Source organism: Telopea speciosissima, chromosome 11 (assembly GCF_018873765.1).
Source record: "Telopea speciosissima isolate NSW1024214 ecotype Mountain lineage chromosome 11, Tspe_v1, whole genome shotgun sequence".
NCBI classification, from domain to species: Eukaryota; Viridiplantae; Streptophyta; class Magnoliopsida; order Proteales; family Proteaceae; genus Telopea; species Telopea speciosissima.
Window position 1 is genome coordinate 54,154,868 of NC_057926.1, and position 16,852 is coordinate 54,171,719.

At 36.6% G+C, this 16,852-nt stretch overlaps 1 protein-coding gene across 1 annotated transcript in view; it reads right to left on the reverse strand.

Moving 5' to 3' along the window:
• Nucleotides 1-4,873: 4,873 nt before the first annotated feature.
• Nucleotides 4,874-16,852, reverse strand: part of LOC122645355 — a 36,321-nt gene continuing 24,342 nt past the window's right edge. The window contains exons 2-3 of the mRNA XM_043838666.1: nt 13,460-13,573; nt 4,874-4,909 (exon numbers count right to left, since the gene is read on the reverse strand). Coding sequence (XP_043694601.1) covers nt 4,874-4,909; nt 13,460-13,573 — 150 coding nt within the window. The remainder of the gene's footprint in view (nt 4,910-13,459; nt 13,574-16,852) is intronic.

Here is a 16,852-nt window from a genome sequence, read left to right on the forward strand (position 1 = left end):
GGGTCTCTGGGTTTGGTCTTTTGGGTTTTTCCTCATTTTGACTATTTTAGAAAATTTTCTTCATTTTGGGCCTCAGGGCTTGGTGTTTTGGGTTTTTTTTTCTCATTTGGACTATTTTACGAAATTTCCTTCATTCTGGGCCTCTGTGCTTGGTCTTTTGTGTTTTTTCCTCATTTTGACTATTTTAGGAAATTTTCTTCATTTTGGGTCTCTGGGCTTGGTCTTTTCGGTTTTTTCCTTATTTTGACTATTTTAAGAAATTTTCTTCATTTGAGTCCTGTGGCCTTGGTCTTTTTTTTCTCCTTTTGACTATTTTAGGAAATTTTCTTCATTTTGTGCAATTTTGGTCCTCAGGACTTGCTCTTTTTGGTTTTTTTCCTCATTTTGACTATCTTACGAAATTTTCTTAATTTTGGGCCTCTGTCTGGGCTTGGTCTTTTGGGTTTTTTTCTTATTTTGACTATTTTAGAAAATTTTCTTCATTTTAGGCTGTTTTGGGCTTGGTCTTTTGGGTTTTTTTTTTTTTTCTCTTTTTAACTATTTTAGGAAATTTTCATCATTTTGTGCCGTTTTGTGCCTCAAACTTCGTCTTTTGCTTTTTTTTTCCTCATTTTGATTATTTTACAAAATTTTCTTCAGTTTAGGCCTCAGGGCTTGGTCTTTTGGGATTTTTTTTTCCTCATTTTGACTATTTTACAAAATTTCCTTCATTTTGGGCGTTTGGGCTTAGTCTTTTGGGTTTTTTTTTCCTCATTTTGACTATTTTAGGAAATATTATTCATTTTGGGCCTCAGGGCTTGGTCCTTTGGGTTTTTTTTCTCATTTTGACAATTTTACGAAATTTTATTCATTTTGGGCCTCTGGGCTTGGTTTTTTAGGTTTTTATCTCATTTTGACTATTTTAGAAAGTTTTCTTCATTTTTTTCATTTTGGGCTTCTGGGCTTGGTCTTTTGGGTTTTTATCTCATTTTGACTATTTTAGAAAGTTTTCTTCATTTTGATCAATTTTGGGCCTCTGGGCTTGGTCTTTTTGGGTTTTCTTTCTCTTTTTAACTATTTTAGGAAATTTTCTTTAATTTGTGCCATTTTGAGCCTCAGACTTGGTCTCTGGTGTTTTTTTTCCTCATTTTGACTATTTTAAGAAATTTTCTTCATTTTGGGCTGTTTTGGACTTCTGGGCTTGGTCATTTGGGTTATTTTCTCATTTTGATTATTTTAGAAAATCTTCCTAATTTAAGGCCTCTGGGCTTGGTCTTTTGGATTTTTTCTTCATTTTGACTGTTTTAAGAAATTTTCTTCATTTTTTGTCTCTATGCTTGGTCTTTTGGGTTTTTTTTTTCCTCATTTTTGCTATTTTAGGAAATTTTCTTCATTTTTGGCCTTTGGGCTTGGTCTTTTATGTTTTCTTTCTCATTTTGACTGTCTTACGAAATTTTTTTCATTTTGGGCCATTTTAGGCCTCTGGGGTTGGTCTTTTGTGTTTTTTTTTTTCTTCTCATTTTGACTATCTTATGAATTTTTTTTCATTTTTGGCCACTTTAGGCCTCTAGGCTTGGCCCTTTGGATTTTTTCCTCATTTTGACTATTTTTTGAAATTTTTTCATTTTGTGCCATTTTGGGCCTCTGGGCTTGGTCATTTGGGTTTTTTCCTCATTTTGACCATTTTAGGAATCTTCTTAATTTTGGGCCTCTAGGCTTGGACTTTTGGGTTTTTTCCTCATTTTGACTATTTTAAGAAATTTTCTTCATTTTGGGCCTCTGGGTTTGGTTTTTTGGGATTTTTCCTCATTTTGATTATTTTAGAAAATTTTCTTCATTTTGGGCCTCTGGGCTTGGTTTTTTGGGTTTTTTTTTCTCATTTTCACTAATTTAGGAAATTTTCTTCATTTTGGTCCGTTTTGGCCTTCTGGGCTTGGTCTTTTTGAGTTTTTTTTTCTCTTTTTAACTAATTTAGAAAATTTTATTCATTTTATGCCAATTTGGGACTCAGAATTGGTCTTTTGCGTTTTTTTCCTCATTTTGACTACTTTACGAAATTTTCTTCATTTTTGGCCTCTAGGCTTGGTCTTTAAGGTTTTTGCCTCATTTTGATTATTTTAGGAAATTTTCTTCATTTTGGGCCGTATTGGGTGTCTGGCTTGGTCATTTGAGTTTTTTCTTATTTTGACTTTTTTAGAAAATTTTCTTAATTTTGGACCTCTGGACTTGGTCTTTTGGGTTTTTACCTCATTTTGACTATTTTAGGAAATTTTCTTCATTTTGGTCCATTTTGGACCTCTGGGCATGGTCTTTTGGCTTTTTTAATCATTTTGACTATTTTTGAAAATCTTCTTAATTTTGGGCCTCTAGGTTTGGACTTTTGGGTTTTTTATCTCATTTTGACTGTTTTAGGAAATTTTCTTCATTTTTGGCTTCTAGGCTTGGTCTTTTGGGTTTTTTTCTTCATTTTTACTATTTTAGGAAATTTTCTTCATTTTGGGCGTTGGGCTTGGTCTTTTTGGGTTTTTTCCTCCTTTTGACTCTTTTAGAAAATTTTCTTCATTTTGTTTCATTTTGGGCCTCAGGGCTTGGTCTTTTGAGTTTTTTCTTCGTTTTGATTATTTTATGAAATTTTCTTCATTTTGTGCCATTTTGGGCCACTGGACTTGGTCATTTGGGTTTTTTCCTCATTTTGATTATTTTAGGAAATCTTCTTAATGTTGGGCCTCTCGGCTTGGACTTTTGGGTTTTTTCCTCATTTTGACTGTTTTAGGAAATTTTCTTCATTTTGGGCATCTGGGCTTGGTCTTTTTGGGTTTTTTCCTCCTTATGACTCTTTTAGAAAATTTTCTTCATTTTGTTTCATTTTGGGCCTTAGGGCTTGGTTTTTTGTGTTTTTTCTTCATTTTGACTATTTTATGAAATTTTTTTCATTTTGTGTCATTTTGGGCCTTTAGGCTTAGTCATTTAAGTTTTTTCCTCATTTTGACTATTTTAGGAAATTTTTTTCATTTTGGGCCTCTAGGCCTGGTCTTTTGGTTTTTTTTCCTCATTTTGACTATTTTAGGAAATTTTCTTCATTTTGGGCCTCTGTGCTTGGTCTTTTTGGTTTTTTCCTCATTTTTACTACTTTAGGAAATTTTTCTTCATTTTGGGCCTCTGGCCTTGGTCTTTTGGGTTTTTTTCCTTCTTTTGACTCTTTTAGAATTTTTTTTTCATTTTGTGCCATTTTAGGCCTTTAGGCTTGGTCTTTTGGGTTTTTTTTCCCCCTCATTTTAACTATTGTAGGAAATTTTCTTAATTTTGGAACTCTGGGATTGGCCTTTTGGGTTTTTTCCTCATTTTGACTATTTTAGAAAATTTTCTTCGTTTTGGGCCTCTGGCCTTGGTCTTTTTGGGTTTTTCCCTTTTTTGGTTGTTTTAGGAAATTTTCTACATTTTGTGCCATTTTGGGCCTCTGGGCTTTGTCTTTTGGGTTTTTTTTTCTCATTTTGACTATTTTAATAAATTTTCTTAATTTTTGGCCTCTGGGTTTGGTCTTTTGGGTTTTTTCCTCATTTTGACTATTTTAGAAATTTTTTTTCATTTTGGGCCATTTTAGACCTCTGGGCTTGGTCTTTTGGGTTTTTCCCTAGTTTTGACTATTTTAGAAATTTTTTTCACTTTGGGCCATTTTAGACCTCGCGGTCTTGGTCTTTTGGGTTTTTTTTCTCATTTTGACTATTTTAGGGAATTTTCTTCATTTTGGACGTCTAGCCTTGGTGTTTTTGGGTTTTTTCCTCCTTTTGACTCTTTTAGGAAATTTTCTTCATTTGTGTCATTTTGGGCTTCTGGGCTTGGTTTTTTTGGTTTTTTCCACATTTTGACTATTTTGGGAAATTTTCTTAATTTTGGGACTTGGGGTTTGGTCTTTTGGGTTTTTTCCTCATTTTGACTATTTTAGAAAATTTTCTTCATTTTGGGCCTCTGGGCTGGGTCTTTTTGGGTTTTTTTTCTCCTTTTGACTCTTTTAGAAATTTTTTTTCATTTGGTGCCATTTTGGGCCTCAGGGCTTGGTCATTTGGGTTTTTTCCTCATTCTGACTATTTTCAAAAAATTTCATCATTTTGGGCCTCTAGGCTTGGTCTTTTGGGTTTTTTCTTCATTTTGACTATTTTAGGAAATTATCTACATTTTGAGCCTCTGGCCTTGGTCTTTTTGGGTTTTTTTCTTCTTTTTGAATATTTTAGGAAATTTTCTTCATTTTGTGCTATTTTGGGCCTCTGGGTTTGGTCTTTTGGATTTTTTCCTCAATTTGACTATATTAGGAAATTTTCTTAATTTTGGGTCATTTTAGGCCTCTGGGCTTGGTTTTTTGGGTTTTTTCTTCATTTTGACTATTTTTGGAAATTTCCTTCATTTTGGTCCATTTTGGGTCTCTGGGCTTGGTCTTTTGGATTTTTTCTTCATTTAGACTATTTTAGGAAGTTTTCTTCATTTTGGGCCTCTGGCTTGGTCAATTTTGGGTTTTGTTTCCTCCTCTTGACTCTTTTAGGAAATTTTCTTGATTTTGTGCCATTTTGGGCCTCTGGGATTGGTCTTTTGGGTTTTTCCCTCATTTTTACAATTTTAGAAAAAAAATTTCATTTTGGGCCTCTGGGCTTGGTCTTTTTGGGTTTTTTTTCTTCATATAGACTCTTTTAGGAAATTTTCTTTCTTTTGGGTGGGCCATTTTGGGCCTCTGGGCTTGGTCTTTTTTGGTTTTTTTTCCTCATTTAGACTCTTTTAGAAAAATTTCTTCCCTTTGTTCCATTTTGGGCCTCTGGACTTGGTCTTTTGGTTTTTTTTCTCATTTAGATTATTTTAGAAAAGTTTCTTTATTTTGGGCCTCTGGGCATGGTCTTTTTGGTTTTATTTATTTGAATGATGTACTTCCACTAGTCTTAGACTGGATTACATGTCCACTCTCAGATTTTAGGCCTTCAGTTGTAAATCCTTGCTTTCCACGAAACATATCAGTCACAGGTGTCTTGGAAAATAACAATCCCTTGAGCAGGTTCAGACTCTAGAAATGAAGATGTAAAATGCAACAGAAGCAAATTTTCAGTAATTAAGTTAAAATTGACTCCTATCAGTCTGTATGCGATACATACAGAAGAAAGGCCTCCTCCTCATCACAAAAGATAAAACCAAAACATATGAGATAGTAGAGAATTAAGACATGATTTCAAGGCTTCATTTATTTGAAGGGAAAATTTCATGTACATCCCTGCTTTCCAAATTAAGTAATATAAACACCCAGTCAGTTAACTGTAGACGTTAAATATGAAAATTGTGTTTTAATTGATCAAAATGCCCTCATCTTAGCCAAATTGTTTAAAGTTGAAAAAACATTGAAACTCATCTTCCCCAAATCGTTTAGGGTTTGAAAAGAGGGAAGATGAGCTCGGTAGAGAAATAAAAATAATGTAGGAAAAATATTCTACCACTGCTACCTTATTTTACAGATTTTGGGCATAACAAAAATAGTAGGTCTTAGTAGTGTAGAAAATTGCTTCCTCGCTGCTACCTTATTTTTCAGTTTTGGAGGTTTGATTTTAGGGTTCATCTTCCCCAAATGGTTAGGGTTTGATTTTTAGTTTCAAACCCAAGTTTCAAACCCTAACCATTTGGAGAAGATGAGGGCATTTTAGTCATTTTATTTTTAAATTTTAATGGTTTTTATTAGAAGGGCATTTTGATCATTAGATACCCTGAAACTAACATCTAACGTTCCAAATTAACGACAGGGACCAAAGTGCTACAAAGTTTAGAAAGTAGGAGGAGTTTGCAATTAAAAAAGTTGTAGGAGCACATTTTCAGGGGGGCATTTGTCAAAAACCCTTTTTAAAATTGCTTTGAAGAGTTGAACTAATCAAGGGCTTTTTGATCATTTTCTTTGAAAAACATCATTTTGTAAAAACCATGAGATGACGAATGGGGTTCTTGGATTGTATTCATCACCAAAAGGCAAAAGCCAAAAGCCAAAAGGTCACGGAGATGATAAAATAGAGTTCGGTTCCTCTGCACGTATCAACACGTGAATGTACATGTGAGAGCCAACCACCTATCCTATTTTTGCCATTTACAAGGGGAGGAAGGGTTTTTATAGAAATAAAATTAAAATGTGATTGGCTCGCAGATGTACGTTCACCTGTTGGTACATGCAGATGATCTATTATCTGGTGTTTACACGAACCAAATTAAATATGAAATAAAAATGTTGTAGAGTAGTCAGTAGTGTGCTTTTCTAAAAGGGAAATTAACACTGATGATAACAAAAGTCTATGTTTATGAGAGAGAGAGTTAATCAAATCAAACGATCCTTACAAGTAGCAGGTCACTAAACTCTAGCTAGGGATATCCTTATCAAGGTTTACTTTTCTTGCTTTGGGACTCTTTAATTCAAAGTCGACCATATTGGCTGGCAAGGCATCAGTTAGTACCGATTTGGAAAAGAGACAAGTCTTCAATAGCTTCAAAGCCTGCATCACAAAAAAGTTATTATATTAATTGATGTAATAATTCAGTTCTCATAAAATTTAAGGGTTCTCTGTGCTGCAGCGCAAGCTATGCCCAGGCACATGGGCAGTCGGTGAGGGGGGCAGGTTGATCATTGTGCCAACCCCCATGTGCCGGGAAGCAGCCTGCGCTGCAGCACAGAGAACAGCGCCCCAAAATTTAATTTCAAAACTTTTGAACCACATTCATGACTCACCCACCTGTTCACTGCCCACTTTAACCTTACGGACCTCCAAGTCATCTAAGGAAACCTTCATGGTTTTAAGAAAGGAGAGACTCCAGATAGAAACTAGTGGAGTGAAAACCAAATTGTCTGTTACCCTGAACGATACCTTTCCCTTCAGAAATCCTCCTTGATGATCACCTGCTGCTGTGGTTTCAGTTGTTGGAGACTTCTGATTTACTAAGTGCAATAGTGATAAACAATCATTTAAACGACTAAGACTAGTAGTAGACTTCTCAGTAGTCAGGTAGCCACTGTAAATAGAGTTTTCTTTTTTTTCAATATTCTGTTGTTGACTTGCAATACTACTTTTTTTACTACTACACCAATGGAAAGAAGGTTCATAACTTCTACACCACAAGGAAGGTGGAGGGTGTAGTAGTTCAGATTCTTTTACTCCTAGTGGGTTGCTACTGCAACCAAAACCACGACAGATCCCAGGGTACAGCAGCAGATCTCTTAGACTATCAGATCTCATAGTTTTTGAACGTTTCACGCTCCTGTACAGATTGTCAATGGATCCCAGTGATGAATTCCCACCCAAGAGTTGTAAAATGGTTCCAAGAGGAAAGGTAAGGAAACTGAGAAGAAACTCAACCATGTCTTCCCCTGCTTCAGCACATAATATTGCTCTGTTCATTGACTTACTTATCATTAACTTCATACTCATACCTCCTGCTGCTTCGTTCGAGGAAGTCTGCAATGTCTCTTCTCCCATCTCAAATTTTGAACCTTCATCAGATGTAAATGATACTTTCTTTCTAAGAAACACATCTGTGAGAGGTGTCTTGGAAAATAACGATCCCTTGAGAAGATTCAAAATCTATAAATGATAAGACATAAAACAAATTAAAACAGACACAAAATTTCATTAAGGCCTCATTTGTTTGACGGATAAACATGGGTGGAAAACTTGTGAGGGTGGTGGGTCTCATACGTTGTGGGTTGGGTTGACAAGAAAAGGTAATAATGGAATATGCATTTTGTAATGGGGTGGGATTCCATGGAAAAGAAAGGAAATACGAAGAGGAGAGAAATAGATTCAAAAGTAACATTTTCATGAATAGTATCACTGGTAGGACTTTGAAAGTGAATGGGGTGGGAAAATGAAGAGTGCCACCTCACCAGACAAAGAATAAATGCACTTAATGAACTTGTTTGAAAGTATCCCATTTCATGCAACCGAATTGTACAAGTTTCCTACTCTTTTTTTTTCTTTTTCCACTTTTCTCCGTCAAACAAACAAGGTCTAAGTTAAGATTGGACGAAAACAGAAGGTTATTCAAAATTGAATATAAACCCATTGCAAATTAAGGTGAAAATCATACCTCCTCTGAGCCAATACTCAGTGTTGTTTCTTGAAGGGAACTCATGTCTTTGAACCCAAGTTTGTGCAACAATGTCACAATAGTAGCTGGAGACATGGTCTTTACCTGCAATTCATCGGTTACCATGAACTTGATCGTTCCACAAACAAACACTCCCCTGCCATCTCCACCTTCAGCCCTTGCACCCGCATCTTCTTTTACCATGCATATCTGCTTGTCCAACATTTTCCCGCAATTGCATCTGACATTCATGAAAGTACTATACAATCCACCGCTCTCCCGTCGGCTGCAATTCCAATCAGAACAAATATAGTACTTGGTGGGCTCTGTATCATCGATGTTCAGTTTCAGTTTTTTGCACTCGTTCTCACAAGGATTCCTTGGATGAAGTAGCATTGACTTACATGCCTTAGTCTGCAAAAGCTGCTCCTCAAGACTCTCCACACAATCGTATAGACTGGTCAAGGACCCAATAATGGCTGGATGTGGTTGTTTGCTGATGAGTCTTACTATGGTTCCCATGGGCATAGTCAAGAAGCTGAAAACAATGTCTACAAAATCACTGTCGGCTTCAGCCATTACTACTCTGTTGTTTTCCTTGTCGATCAGAAGCTTTAAGCTGATGGTCTGTTGTAACCCTTGGGAAGAAGCCATTGTTGATTGATTCAATAAACTCTTTACAAGAATCGGTTCCTACTTCCTTTCCCTCCTCTCTATCTATATTGACCCATATATGTATATACACCCTTATAATGGCCCCTTTGTGGAATGCTTTCTTTTACCTTTTTTTGTTTTTTTGTTTTTCTCTTTTGCTTCACTTTTCTTTTTCTTTAATTTTTTTTTTTGCATGTGTGTGACATCTTTTGGAGTTCAGATCTACTACCCACATGGGGACAGGTGGGGGATAGATCTAAACTCTCTATGAGAGTGTGGGATCCGCCTCTGGGGTGTGGGACCCATGCCCCATTGATGGGTTAGATCTTTCCCCACCCGTCTCTATGTGGGTAGCTGATCTGGATTCCATATTTTGGCCCTACGTGGAAGGCTTTCTTTCCGCCCCCACCCCCCACTCCCCACTCACTCTTTCAGATGATGCATTGTGGATGCATTTGAAACCTTTTAAATTGTGAATCCTAGTACTTCTTTTCGTATCATATGAATTTCTATTGTACTAGAAGGAAATTTTTTTTTGAAAATTTCATATTCTTTCCTTGTCTCTTAAGGCATTGTCATGTGATGATCATTATCTAGAAAAGTAGCCTCATCTTGCACCAATTGTTTTCCTTGTAACTTTTTGTTTGCTTTCTTATTTTTATGCTCCTTTTATTTCATAACCATAGACAGTTGTCCTTCGCAATGACCATTAGACTACAAATCGTTCTCACCAAAATGTGTGTTAAGAATTGAGGCATATAATCCATTACATGGTTAGATTGGATTAGGGCGACAATAGTACTTAATTCTATAGTCTAAAACTTGTCATGCGATATTGTTAAGTGGAGAGCCTAAATACGATAAACTATTATTTTGAGGGTTAGTACGTAGTTATATCCATCTTAACCACTAAGATCTTGTCTTCTAGAAGCCATAACTTTGTATCTGTTGATCCTCGCTAACCAAATGTTGTTAGAAATCCTCTTTCTAGTACTATATATACGATTGTAAGAACCCGATTCTAATTCACATGGAATGTGCTCTAAAAAGGTGTTCCAAGAATAGAGTCCATAGAAATGTTTTGATAATACGGAAATGGCTGAATCACACCGTTTTCACACCATTTTTCAATAGAATGTTTTTAGTGATAAAACACCAATTTGTCTATTTGGGACAGATTTTTAAATAGATTTGAAGAGTTGACCTAACCAATTTAGGGTATTTTGATAATTTTTCTTAAAAAAAATATCATTTTGGAAAACTATGAGATGAGGTTCCAACGGATTGTATTAATCATTGCCAAAAAGGTCGCCAAGATGACAAAATGTGATGTCTACAATAATATAAATATAAGATTAAAAAAAAAATGCCAATAGAGTATTGTGCTTTTTTTGTAAGGAGAACATCAATGACAAACACGTCTATGTTTTATGGCAAAGTTAATTAAATCAAACCACCCTTACAGATAAGTTAACACTTTTGTAACCTACCCGTTTACAACAATTGGTCTTGTTTCCTTTCCCTCCTCTCTATTTGTAATGGAATTTAGCTCGTCTTCAAGGAGGCATGCACCCAGGGTGCTGTCAGGGGGCATCCAACGGTTGAGCTGTACTGCACATATCTTGGTACATACCTAGGGATGTGTGCGGCACAGCCCAACGACTGACAGCACCCTGAGCGTTCCGTGCTCCCTAGAGACGATCCTGATCCATCTGTAATGATCCATACTTACATACGAGTCCGGATCACATCCTCGTACGAATGAATCTGACTTAAAGGTTCTCGTATGTCCCCTTTGCTGACGCGTGGATTCCATTAAAAAAAAGTTAACTGGGCACCTTTTGCCCACCGTCTCTCTTCTAGTCTTTTCCATCTCTCTCTTTCTCTCTTACTATCTTCATTAATGCGAGTGAGAGATAATGAAAGAGAGAGAGAGTTGAGTTGAGAGTTCCTTCGGTATAGGCTGGCTAGTGGAAATCCACACGTCCACCGACCACCGTACTTTTAAAGGTTCTCGTACGAGGATGTTATCCAGATGCTTTTTTTTGCTTTTTATTTTTCTCTTTTGTTTGTTTTAAATTTTTTGGGCTTTTCTTTTGCTTCATATTTTGCCCCTACGTGGATTGCTTTCTATCCCCTCTCCCCCCTTCCCTTTTTTTTTGCGCTCTTTAGCTTTTGGTCTTTTGTGGTTTTAATTTTACATGTAATATACACTACTGGATTGATTAATTGATGTACGGAGTCTAGTGAAATGTGAACTTTTTAGTGGACATTAGCGAAAATATAAAGGTGTTAGATATTTGATCTGTATGTCAAAAACTTCAGAGGTAATGGAATGTGTTAAATCAAGTTTTTTAATCTATCTCATATTAGTCAGATCTAATCTAGTGCCCATACACTAGAGTGGATCCTATTAGACAAATAAAAAAATGTTTAAATTTTGATGTATTTTATCTTATGGGCAATGAATTTTTTTTAATTTCTTTGTCACACTTGATTGGGTGGATACTTTGTTGGTTGTTTGAATGATGGGGAAATGGTTTTAGTGAGGTAGTGTGACTCCTGTATCTAGATATAGAGGGGGTGAAATGACCTTCCTACTCCCATGAAAGGTGAAAATGCCTACTCTATTGATTCTTTCATGCAAGGGGCAACAGGAGCCACATTCACTATAGAGAACTCTTCCCCTTGAGTTATATATCAATTTTGTGATGGGTAGATTTGAAAATAAAAATTGATATTAGATTCACAAACAAAATGTTTGAGGTTAAGACAATGGTTCGTTGATAGGTAGACATGTTGGTGAAGAATTAAAAAAGCATAAAAAATCTTAGAAAACTTCATAATTATTTCCTTATATCTTATGGCATTGTAATGTGATGATCATAATTGTCAAGAAAGTAACCTCATCATGCACCATTTGTTTTCCTTTTAACTTTTTGTTTGCTTTGGTTTTTTTTTCATCCTCTTTTTATTTCAAAATCATACACAGTTGTTTTTCACAATAACCATTAAACTACATCTTCCTCATCTAGATGTGTGTTAGGAATTGATTGAGGCAAATAAGGGAATGGTTCTTTCTAATTTACATAGTGGAACAGGTATTTTTTAACTGGTATAAATATTCATTACATGGTCAAATTGAACGATCACTGAAATTTTGTGGACATGTAGAACCCAAGGTCGCCTCTTCCCATATCAAATTTCATCCTAGATGAATTTGACCAACCAAAGTGATCTCAAGTGGACAACATCTATGGGGCTGTAGATGTAACATGTTGTATTTTGTAACTCAAAAAACGCCATGGTCTTGCTAAGCAAATGTTGCTAGAAATCTTATTTCTAGTACTATATATATGACAATATAAGAATCGAGTTTTAATTCGGTTGGGAGTGTTTTAAAAAAGGTGCTCCAAAAACGGAATTCACATGAATATTTTCGTAATATTGAAATGACTGAATCACACCATTTTCACACCATCTTTCAATAGAATGTTATTAGTGATAAAACAAGAAGTTGCCTATTTGGGTTGCTATTGCAACCAACAGGTATCGCATAGGAAAATTTTACACACAAACAAACAGAGCCTTTAAAGGAACATCAAAGACAAACACAAGTCTATGTTTTATGAGGAAGTAAATTAAAATGAAACCACCCTTACAAAGGTCACTGAACTCTAAGGCTATTTTAAGTCTCATGATGTCCTTACCCACTTTTACTTTTCTTGCTTGGAATTCATTAAGTCAAAGTTGACCATGGCGGGCAAGACATCGGTCAGTAACGATTTAGAGAAGAGAAAAGCCTTCAATAGCCTCAAACCCTGCATTACAAAAGTTATAATATTGATGTAAGAATCGTACTAACCAATTGGCATTTATAAAATTGGCTCTGTTAAACAATTTTGATTGAAGATAACAATTCAATGGATGAGGTGGAGGTGATCAAAGAATGCAGGGGAAAGGTTTGGCAGGACTTATACCTTACCAACCCCATATGACCAAACTATATATATATGTATATATGGTTCTGAATTTAAGCTAAGCAACCTATGCATTTTTCATCATAAGAATTCAAAACTTTTGAGCCACTCACCTGCTCCCTACGCACGTTAATCTCACGGACCTCCAAGTCATTTAAGGGAACCTTCAATTGTTTAACAATGGAGAGACTCCATCTAGAGACTAGTGGTTTGAGAACCAAATTGTCCATTACCCTGAAAGTCGCAGGCGCCTTGAGAAATCCTTGATGACCTGCACATACAAAGCGTAATATTGAAGAACAATCACCTGAAGGACTAATACTTAGATTAGACTTCTCAGTAGAGAGATAGCCAGTGTAAGGGTCATCTTTATTCTTTCCATTTTCATAACTTCTACACCACAAGGATGGAGCAGACTGTTCAGATTCTTTTACTCCTAGTGGGTTGCTCCTGCAACCAAAACCACGGCTGAGCCCAGGGTTCAGCAGCATATCCCTTAGCTCATAATCCCTCATAGCTTTTGAATGTTTCACGCTCCTGTACAGATTGTCCATGGATCCCATTGATGAATTCCCACCTAAGAGTTGTAAAATGGATCCAAGAGGGAAGGTAAGGAAGCTGAGAAGAAAGTCAACCATGTCTTCCCCTGCTTCCGCATATAATACTTTGTCCATCGACTTACTCATCATTAACTTCAAAGTAACATCTTGTGTATTCATAGATCTCATGAGAGCAAATGTGGAACTTTTAGACTGCACTGCATCTTCTGTCTCAAATTTTATACCTTCATATGTAAATCCTTGCTTTCTAAGGAACACATCTGTCAGAGGTGTCTTGGAAAATAATGATCCCTTGAGCAGATTCAAAATCTATAAATGAAAGACATAAAAGACAATAGAAACAAATTTATATATTGGATCACCAACCCAAAATCTGTGTGAATTCTTAGTAGGACATGTAAAAGAAACTAAACAGTAATACACATAAAGACCTCAAAAGGAGTTCAATTCTCCAACTAGTCCTTGGATAACAAACAGACAGAGATTTAAAAAAAGACCGATGTGCCAATATAGTTAAGGTCTTTACCAAAGGTCCAAAACCCAGAGCACAATGGTTTGTAAGACAAATAAAGATACTTCCCAGTCTAGATGAAATAAGGCAAAAAGTCAAAAAATTCCTATATGTTTAGCCCAGAAGAAAACCTGTTGAAATAGGCTGCTTACCCGATTGGGGTAAGCAGTCCTAGTTTGATTGGGATTAGTCCTACTAGTCCTAGCTGATTAGGATTAGTCCTAGTCATGTTAGGAGTAGTACTAGTCAGATTGAATTCTTTTCTTTTATTTTATTTTTATTGTTTTATCCTCAGCTGAGTCCTATTCTGGCATTCCTAGTAGGACTAGGACTGAGGTGTTATTATTCCTATTTGTACTTTGATCAGTTTACTTCAAGTTACTATAAATAAAGGGGCTTGGGTGATCGATTCTAATCACTCAAGCATTCATTCCAATGTTGTTTACATGGTATCAAAGCCTAATCTGATCTAGGAAACAGCTTCTCTCGATTTCAGGTTCTCTCCTCTCTCTTCTTTCTCTTTTTTTTCCTTTTTTTCTTCTCTCCACCACTCTTGGCCTCCTTCTCCACATCAGGGCAGCAACTGTGAGGTGATCTAATGCAATTTTAGTTGCTGCCCTCAATGTCACCTCATTGAAGATCGAAGAAGCAGTGGTGTGACCTAAATCTGGCGCAGGATTATTCCATCCCCGGAGATCGAGCTCTTCTTACACCTGAAGTTTGATTTCTTTTTTATGGAGATTGTTCCCTGCTTCTATTGGTCTACACCAGCCCTTAGTTGAAGACTACGAAGTGTTTGAGATACTGATCTTGCACTTTTACGCAATTTCTGCAATAAGATTTGCAATCAAGCTTCTTCCTAAATTTGTCAAAATTTAGGGTTTTTTATTGGCTCATCGAAAGAGCTAATTTTTGGAGGTTATCTTCCCTGGTATTAGTAGGGAACTCGACCAAGGTTTCAGCCCATTCGCTGAAAACTCGCAAATTAAAAACCCATTCGAATCGGTTTTTTACAGATCTGATTTTTTGTCTGGGTGAATCATGGGTGACTTAGAGATGACTTCTTACGGAGGAGATCAAACTAGGTCTGATTTTCTTCCCTATCTCGCCGCCATTAAGCTTGATGGTACAAACTACTTGATTTGGGCGGATCATTATCCCTAACGTGGTGGTGGTGGGGACTCATCGCCACCTCACTGGCACCACCAAACAACCTCATCGAAGAAGGTGTTGCTCGTACTAAATGGGCTGCCAATGATGCAATGGTAATGTCCTTTGTTCGAACTCTATGACCACCGACCTCTCTAGTCGAGATCTTCTCCTTGACATACGCTATACGGATATGGACATGTCAAGGGCACTTATGGTCGTTCGGAAGTGGTGCTCAGGTTTATGAAATCAGGAAGACACTCCAAACCACTACTCAGAAGGAGATGTCTGTCACCAAATACTATGCTGCCCTCAAATGTTTATGGCAACAATTGGATCACTATGCTCGATTTCACCTACTACTCTGCGATATTCTATCGCCTACCACACCTATGTAGACCAATTCCGTGTCTATGATTTCTGGTGGCCTTAATGATGACTATGATCCTATTAGGGTGCAAGTCCTTGGACGGGTTCCTTTCCCCACTTTAGAGGAGACTTTTTCTTATGTTCACAGTGAAGAGACACGATGGGTTGCCATGATGATTACTCCCAAAGTTGAGAGATCAGCCTTACAGACTGCTGGCCCCACTCTTGTTGCTTCTTCTGACAGTGTTGCTGCTTCTACTACCAAAGAGCCTGTTAAGTGTGAGCATTGTCACAAACCATATCACACTAAGGCTCAGCGTTGGAAATTATATGGAAAGCCAGCTGATTTTGAGGCCAAACGTGGTCGTGCTAAGTCTAAAAACAAAGCCAATCATACTAAAAGTGTAGCTCCAACTCCCACTGCTGACATTGGTTTCTCCCAGGAAGAACTCCAGGCTTTGCGTCGTATGTTGAACACATCAACTGCCTCCCACTGCTGACATTGGTTCAGTTTGGACCATTTTTGGCCTTTGTGCTTGGTCTTTTGGGTTTTTTCCTCATTTTGACTATTTTAGGAAATTTTCTTGATTTTGGGCCATTTTGGGCCTCTGTGCTTGGTCTTTTAGGTTTTTTCTTCATTTTTACTATTTTAGGAAATTTTATTTATTTTGGGCCTCTGGCCTTGGCTTTTTGGGTTTTTTTCCTTCTTTTGACTCATTTAGGAAATTTTCTTCATTTTGTGCCTCAGGGCTTGGTCTTTGGGGTTTTTTTTTCTCATTTGGCTATTTTACAAAATTTTCATCATTTTGGGCCTCTGGGCTTGGTCTTTTGGGGTTTTTCCTCATTTTGACTATTTTAGGAAATTTTCTTCATTTTGGGCCTTTGGGCTTGGTCTTTTGGGTTTTTTTCCTCATTTTGACTATTTTAGGAAATTTTCTTCATTTTGGGCCTCAAGGCTTGATCTTTTGGGTTTTTTTTCTCATTTTGACTATTTTACGAAATTTTCTTCATTTTGGGCCTCAGACTTGCTCTTTTGGGTTTTTTCCTCATTTTGACTATATTAGGAAATCTTCTTAATTTAAGGCCTCTGGGCTTGGTCTTTTTGGGTAATTTTCTTGATTTGGGGCCATTTTGAGCTGCCTATGGCCTTGGTTTTTTTGGGTCGTTTTTTTCTACTTTTGACTATTTTAGGAAATTTTCTTGATTTTGGGCTTCCGAGCTTGGTCTTTTGGGTTTTTTCCTCATTTTGACTGTTTTAGGAAATTTTCTTCATTTTGGGCCTCTAGGGTTGGTCTGTTGGGTTTTTTTCCTCGTTTTGACTATTTTAGGAAATTTTCTTCATTTTGGCCCATTTTGGGCTTCTGGGCTTGGTCTTTTGGGATTTTTCATCATTTTGACTATTTTAGGAAATTTTCTTAATTTTGGGCCTTTGGGTTTGGTCTTTTAGGTTTTTTCGTCATTTTCACTAATTTAGGAAATTTTCTTCATTTTGGTCCATTTTTGGCCTCTAGGCTTGGTTTTTTTGAGTTTTTTTTTTCTCTTTTTAACTATTTTAGGAA